Genomic DNA, 8,048 nt, shown 5'->3' with positions numbered 1-8,048 from the left:
ATTTTTTTTTTTATTGATATAGATCGAAAATTTATAATTATAAACGTCTACAAAGAACGAAACTTATATCATTAAAGCAGAACTGACCTTGAGGTTAGAGAAAGGAAGACGTGTCTCGCAAGTGTAAGTAATGATCATGTAACTGTTAAGTGATATTCTTTTGAAACGCATCGATAAAGAATAATTGAAATAAATAAAAAACATAAATATATATTAAATAAAGTTAAAATTTTCTATCGTTTTATGTTAGAATTCAATAAATCAAGAATGCTAATATACAGAGTTATGTTCACGACTCTCGAGTTGTGAACCTTGATAAACTCGTTTTATTCAATTTAAATATATGTAAAAACGTCTACTAGTTTTTTTATATTCTCATATTTGAACTATAAAAATTATCAGTATTTACAGATTATAAACTTTCACAAACAGTTTTATAAATTAAGATTTTTAATCTATTTTTATTAACATTTTTTTTTTTTTAATGTCGGAAAATATAAAAATTGAAATGAAAATAAAAGAAATTCTCGTTTTTATACTGAATATAAACAATAATTAATTATTTTATTTTAAAACTAATTTTTAATTTATTCAAATACAATTGAGTCAAACCTGTAAAAACGGACATTGAGGAGTACTGTACATTAAAAATGTCCGTTGTTTAAAGGTTATTTTTAATGCATTTTTTTGCAAAAAATGGCTACTATTTAGAGGTGGATGTTATTGGGGTTCGACTTTATTTGGATTTATGCAGACTTAAAGTTGAATGATATCTATGTAATCATTGATGATGAATAAATAAGAATATATAGGGCCTAATTATATTTTAAACGCCTTTAAAATATTAATCAGTGACTCAAGTTAATATAGAAAATAGAAAGGATTCGTTTTAGGAAGAATTTTAACACATTTAAGCTTTTAATAAGCAATACTTATCGATGCTTTAAAAATAGACTTGGACTAAAATAATTTCTAGATGTTTGCTAAAATATTAATATATACTAATTTAGAATATTGACAAACATTCATGGTCAAACAACTTTTCTCTATCTTTCTCTATACAGTTAGCCATGTCAATAATGTAAATGACTTCGCTATTAATATAGAAGGTCAAAATACTTAAGTTATTTGAAAATTTCTTCAATTGTCAATTAATCATAATTTTCGAAATTTTAAACTTTATGATATTAATTATATTATTAAATTCAGGGTTTTTTCCAAAGAGATTAGATAATGTTAACAAAATTAAAGATTGTAAGTTAAATGTAAAATGCTAATTTAGGAGTGAATTTTCCGAACAAAATAGAAAATTTTTCCTGTATTTATCTTATTAGCCTAGTTTTCGATAGAGATGATGATTATGAGACTATTTTGGTTCTCATGAACTAATTGTTTGCGGTCTAGTTTTAATGGATCCTTATCTCCATCTTGAATACAATTGAGAATATCATAGCCATAAATAATCTTTTAGGTCAAAAAATGAAAGGAAAGATCACGATGAAGGTGAGAAAATGAAGTAAAATCAGAAAAATTTGGGTTGTTGGCAACGGAATAATCAAAAGCAAAAAGCAATTTCAAATAATTTATCATCTTGACGATTACGATACTGATGTATTGATATTGCTTAAATAGGCCTATATCTCGGTTTATTCGAATCCATATTATCTAAGTTGTGTTATGAAGTAAGTTTTCGTCCAGTTAAGCAGCTTTAGCAACTGAAATGATATTTTACCTTGTATTAGACTTTAAAATGCAAATTTTAAACTTAACCTATTGATAACTGACGTTTACCAACCATCCATACAGGTATGAATTCATAAATATCATCAACAAGACGGTAACTAACTGTTAATATACTAAGTAGCATCAACGTTACCGGTTTGTTTACACAATTATATTCTTTAATAAAGCATGGACGTAACCTAATAAGTCTAACAACTGTCATGTGAATTTCATATGACATACACAGAAGTAGGTGACATCAGTTCTTTCATATTAGCTTTTGTTCAACCTTATAAAAATAAAAATTAAAAAAGATTTCAAGGTTTTTTTCTCATTATTAACACTACCGGATTTTTAAAATGATTCAAATATTTTATGATTCAAGTTTCTTTCTAGCGACACAACCAGTTAATTGAACAATAACCGAATTTTATATTGATTATTAATAATCCGGAATTAGAGATAAGTGATACACTAGTTAGGTTGATTTCTATATTTAAAACATTAGAACAATGAGAGCGTGGATATATTTTTTTACAGGAGGAAAAAATTTATTATAAGACATAGGTGATATTAAACATGCAGAACGTCATTTGGCCCATTTTTAGTGTTCCAGTAACCCATGTCCAGATGTAGACCATCTTTGCCCTAGGGGTTTTGATTGGATAGGTAATTTAGATAGCTTTCTCCAATATTTGCTTGGTAATGTTAAAGGGCAACTGAATTGAATATATTATATTTTAAATTATAATATTTTATATTATGCCCTGTAATTTATATATATAATATTTAATAAATAAAGGAATATAAAGTTAACATTCTCATAAATTAAAAACAAAGTGATAGTCGTAAGTAGTCATACATATATATATATATATATATAATATATATGCACAAGGATATAAAAATAGAGGATTTTGCATAAAGCCTTAAAATATAGGACTTACATAGAGCATAATTAGCATATATTCAAAATTGGGCCATAAAACCGTAGGACCTAAAGTGAAGAGATGTTAAATATAACGTTTTAACAGGTAATATACAGCTGTAGGACCTGTAAAAACTTAAAATAACTAGATATAAAAATATAAAATATTTATAATTCTAAAAGTGTATGAGATTAAATTCAGGGTCTATATTTTTAAAAGTTGAACATAAAAGCTTAAAACATAACATTATTTTATGTCATACTGTACTGGATATATGCATTTTGCTAATTATTTTTCTAAGAAAATCCTAGATAATTAGAGTAGGCGTCTTAGGAAAGAACTGTCTAGTAAAAAAGGGGGATTGGCATTAGGCCTAGATCCTGGCAGATTTCGCACTTTCGGTCGACTGGATACATACAAAAAACAATAGAAACAATATATCTTGGCCCGAATCTCTCTACTCTACTATCCACAATTGCCTTATTCTTCAGTTAATACGCTGTTATTTGCTTTAATTTCACTCCTGTCCCCGTTATGCTGCATTGCTAGTGAGAAAAGAAACCATGCATCTACTATAAAAATCTATTAAAATTTAAATTTATTAAATAAGTTTATAGAGAAGCTTAAAAAGTATAATGTATATATTATTAAGAGAAAGATTCTAAAGATGATTTTAAAATGACGAAACACGTTTTAAGTATTATAGAAGAATAAAAGAAGAGAAAATCGTGAAAAGAAAATTCAATTGTTTCAAACTCAAGGCTAATTGTCTTTCTAGCAATTTGAGAAAGAGATGATTTTTTATATTTATTTATTTACTTTTATCAATGAAAGAAAGAATTATCAAATTTCAGGACATGATTATGCCATAGATCCAAGAACAATTATTTCTATGACATTAATTATATAAGCACAAATTTACTTCAAGAAAGAGGAGGATATTTTCAAAATTAAAGTGAGATTATCTAAATATTTACTTTTTAATAAATAAAAAATATGAATTCGTTTTAATTTTTATTGCTTTTTATATAAGGATTTTTAATTCAATATAATATGACTTTATATTATTGTAAAAATATGAATTACATAAAATGCTTACTAATTAGCATGCAACAAAACTGTGAGTTGACATAATTATTTTTATCTGCATGTTCATTACTTTTTAATATTTTAAAAGTTCCACGAAAGTGAAATTACAAAACAACAAATAAATAAATGAAATAAAAAGTAAGTAAATTCTTATAGATTTTACTTACAATTTGATTTACTTACATTTCAAAGAAGAAAAGAAAAAGGAAACTCAAATGTAATGAAATTGAAGCTGAAAATCTTTGATTTAATTTTAATTTTTTACTTAGTGTGGAATTTATATTAAAAAAAATTAACTTTAAATTGCAACTTTATCTTTTAACTTTTATTTCTATGTATTTAAATAAATTTCATTTGAAATTTTAACAGTTTGAAATGTTCAAAACTAAAATTCCAAACAATTTGATTAAAATACGATTGATATAATAAAAAACAAACAGGAATATCATCAAAAGAAAGATTTTGTTAAAATAAAACTGGTTGAAATGTAAATTATACAAAGACAACTTTAAATAATTTGTATTTCAACGAATGTTTAAAATTTTTTGACAGAAAAACACTGTAAATTGTAGACATAAACTTGAGTAATTACCTAGATATACCTAGAACATAATTTCTTACTGTGACGTAAGCATTCCGGCAAAACTTTCTCTGGGTCACTAACCTCCATTTGTCCTATATCGAGAATGTCTTCAGCAAAACAGTTTTATCCCCTTGCTAATATTAATTTCATTAAAGTCATTCGAGCGTCACTTTAATGCTATTTACGAACTGATCATACATGTAAATCGAAAACATTTTCCTAAAGCACTTATTTAATTTTTCATATAATTTTAAAGTTAATAACTATTGATTTTGTTCGATGATCGAGCAATTACGTAACATTATGCAAAATAAAATATTGCACAAATCGACTAAATTTTATGTATATAAAATATAGGATAAATAATAAAAAAAACATATAAAATATAAAGAAAATTGTAAGAAGAGTTTAAAACGTGTTATGTATTAATGTCGTGTTAAATTTCGCTTTTATGTTAATTGTGTTAATGATAATTTATGGTTGTGTTGTTATATGTTTGTTAACATAGAATATGCATAGCTTAAAGACATAGCCTTATATTAATGCAAAACAGCATTAATACTGAACATATATTCGGCATTACAAGTTAAGCTGTTCTCATTTAAATGTATAGCTCTTCCTTTTCCTCCACCTCTTTCTCTCTTTCTAAATATAACTCTATTTTAATGCTCTTGAATATATGTATACATAATATTATATGTATCACTATTTACATATAGAATTATACACTATATAAATAGACATTTCCACCAATTTTTCAAGAGAATTAATGGACAAAAGAATGGAATGATACAAAATTACACATAATTCAACATGTACCATAAAAAATTATCATTACATTTTCTCATCGTTGGACCTGTCTTACATTCTGTCACTAATAGTTTTGTGCAATGTCCCTACGTAACTGTTCAATGCGGATGTGCTATCAGTTTTAAATTCGGTATGCTGTCCTACATGATCGTTCATACGGAAACATACAATGCCTTCACGAATGGCAATTCGTGTGACAATTTATTTGTCACAACTTGATAATCAGTATATTTGTCTAAGTGTAATTTATATATATATATAGTTCATGCGATAACAATTGAAAGATAGTGAAATTTTAAAGAAAATTTCTGAGACAATCGAAGAGAAAACAATAAATTTCCGAACAAATTTAAGTAAAAACAGCATTAAAAAACGAAGCGGCCAAAGTGTTATAAAATTTTGAAACGACAATTTATTTGAAATGCTAAATTTAGCAAATCAATTATCGGTTATTTTGTAATAAATTATAGCTTACGGCAATCTAGGTTATTAATATATTACATAACCGATAGTCTTATAACTTATATGCATGTGTAAAACAGTATAACGCTTAAATAGAAAATGTTAAAAGCAATAAAAGAGATTCATGTTTGCTGGTGATACCAGGTTCGAAAACATGCTCGATATTCTTTTGCTAAATGCTGGATCGAATCAACCGTTTCAGACAGGTGCAGACTACAAATTGTGCAATTAAATTAACTCGTCATTAATAACAGTTGCATAACTAATTAATATCGACACACCCAAGTTTGTATACAAGAAAAGTTAAAAATTCATGTTTTATACGTGCATAAGTTATGAAAATACATATATTAAAGTACTATGAATTTCTATATAATATATTAAATGAAAGAGTTATAAAAAGTAGATAAGAATTACGAAGAGAAGTACAGAAAGGAAAACTGCACCAGTTCTATCCAAATTTTGCTTATATTTAGAGAAAATATGTAAAAATCATGACAACCTCCTTTACGTAACGAAAATAGAAACCGATTAAAGTTCTTTTAAAAAGCTACAGAATAACAAACATAAAATATTCTAGTTATAAAGCTGGCATTCATTAAAAACGTATAATTTTCACGATTTCGTGATAAGTATTAGAAGCGCTGATTGGTTTGAATGACTCTTACATTTAAAGCTATTGTTTACTTTGACAATAAATATACTTGATAACTGCACTTAACACATATTTTTAAATCAAATTAATTATTAAAGTATTCCAATTATCTCATTAAAATTTAAGTTAGATAAAATTTCAAGTTACTTATCACAAATTGATCTTAGAATAAATTTCACAAAACCAAAGTGTCAATTTTTTTTAGTATTTAAATATACAGAATGTAGACATTAAACTCAACGTAATTAACTGTAACGAAGCTAATAGAGTAAAAATTAGATCTATAAATAAACAATACAGACGTGATACACAAAAAATGAAAATTTCATTAGAATAAGCAACGGAAAACGTACAGTTATTCTCGAAAAATACAGTTCTTCAAGTACAGACGTGACAAAAACAATCACGTAGGTGATCAGGTGACCCAGAAGATCGTTAACACCGTAAAAATCGGGTAAAATATACTGAAATACATAACAATTATTTAAGTAATATTACCTTTAGCACCGAAGACTAGCGGAATCACATATATAATGAACACCAAACGGACAGTATATGGTAATAAATAAAATAACATTGTCATCAGTCATATGTATATGTGGAGAAACAAACCCTCAACGAAGGTTGTCCACTCGGTGGATGGTTTAAAATCTCAAGGAGACAAGAACAGCTGGTTTTGTCCCACACTATTCAATCTTAACTGTACAACTTTTGTGACCTACACTACCAGTCAAGCTTGTCTTATAAAAGAAGTTATAATGACGTCAGCTCGGACGCTTGCGCATTTCTGATCGGGTAAATTTTCTAAGAATCCTGCATGAAAGATCCTGCAAGCAAAAGGTACATTCCATGTTCCCAGAAGGAAAGAAGATTACACTTTATTTAATTTATTACTCATCCCGATATTTTCGTTCCAACTTTCGATTTCTCTTGAATTATAATTGGTATAGTGTTTTTGCGAGATTTAAAATTTTATTATCTATTTAAAATTAAAATAAAATGAACCCGAGAGAAAAAAAAATTTCTCTTATTAGGATTGTAATTTTATAGTTGTATTAATAACTGAAAAATGTATGAAATCGGATATATAAATATAATAATTAAACAAAGCCTAAAGGGTGTAAAATGTTCCATATAAATATTTTTATACTTAGTATTAAATATGTCTTATAAGAATAATTCTTGGAATTGTATATATTGCCATATTAGTTATAGATTTATAACTTTTTTATACCATAACTTGTTATTTAATATATAATTATAAATTGTATGTTATATTATACGTATTATTATTTAACCTAGATCGGGAGAAATGCCCACTGGGGTGAGATGCCCAATTTTTAGTATTTAGAGATTTCAGGTAGCGCTGCAAACGTACGTAATGAGTCAGGCGTGTTCACAGCGCCACCTAAAATTTTTTGTTATTAATTTAAATATTTCTCATTTCTTAAAAATGGATATTAATATTTTTAAAAAATGCTTGTGTTTTCCAAATTCATATTCGCAGAAAATTAAAAAAAAATTGATTATTTAAAAATTCCACATTGCACTATCTCGCAATATCATTTTTCAGTTGTATTTATACGATAAATTATCATGGTATTATTTGTCTTCCAGGAGTTTTATTTATTTTAAAAACTTAAATTTCTAAAAATCTAGAAGTAAGCATTGTTCAAAAACAATATTGCTGCGTTTGCAGAACAAATCAAATAGATAAAATAATAATGTATATCTATTTTAAGCAGAACATAACCAATTATATTCTTACAAAGAGATTACATGATATTTATTATTGTAA

At 26.2% G+C, this 8,048-nt stretch overlaps 1 protein-coding gene across 2 annotated transcripts in view; it reads right to left on the bottom strand.

Annotated features, from left to right (window-relative positions):
- The window catches only part of LOC111612592 (dual oxidase-like), a 65,221-nt gene extending 58,254 nt beyond the window's left edge, over window positions 1-6,967 (bottom strand). For both annotated transcript variants that reach the window (XM_023353820.1, XM_023353822.1), the window contains exon 1: window positions 6,749-6,967. In XM_023353820.1, the coding sequence (XP_023209588.1) occupies window positions 6,749-6,833 (85 nt within the window). In that variant the 5' untranslated portion in view covers window positions 6,834-6,967. The remainder of the gene's footprint in view (window positions 1-6,748) is intronic.
- Window positions 6,968-8,048: the final 1,081 nt, after the last annotated feature.

The sequence above is a fragment of the Centruroides sculpturatus genome, unplaced genomic scaffold, assembly GCF_000671375.1.
Source record: "Centruroides sculpturatus isolate CEXI.00-Female unplaced genomic scaffold, Cexi_2.0 scaffold1642, whole genome shotgun sequence".
Classification (NCBI taxonomy): Eukaryota; Metazoa; Arthropoda; class Arachnida; order Scorpiones; family Buthidae; genus Centruroides; species Centruroides sculpturatus.
Note: the sequence above shows the minus strand (reverse complement) of the source record. Positions and strands in the feature narration are given on the sequence as shown.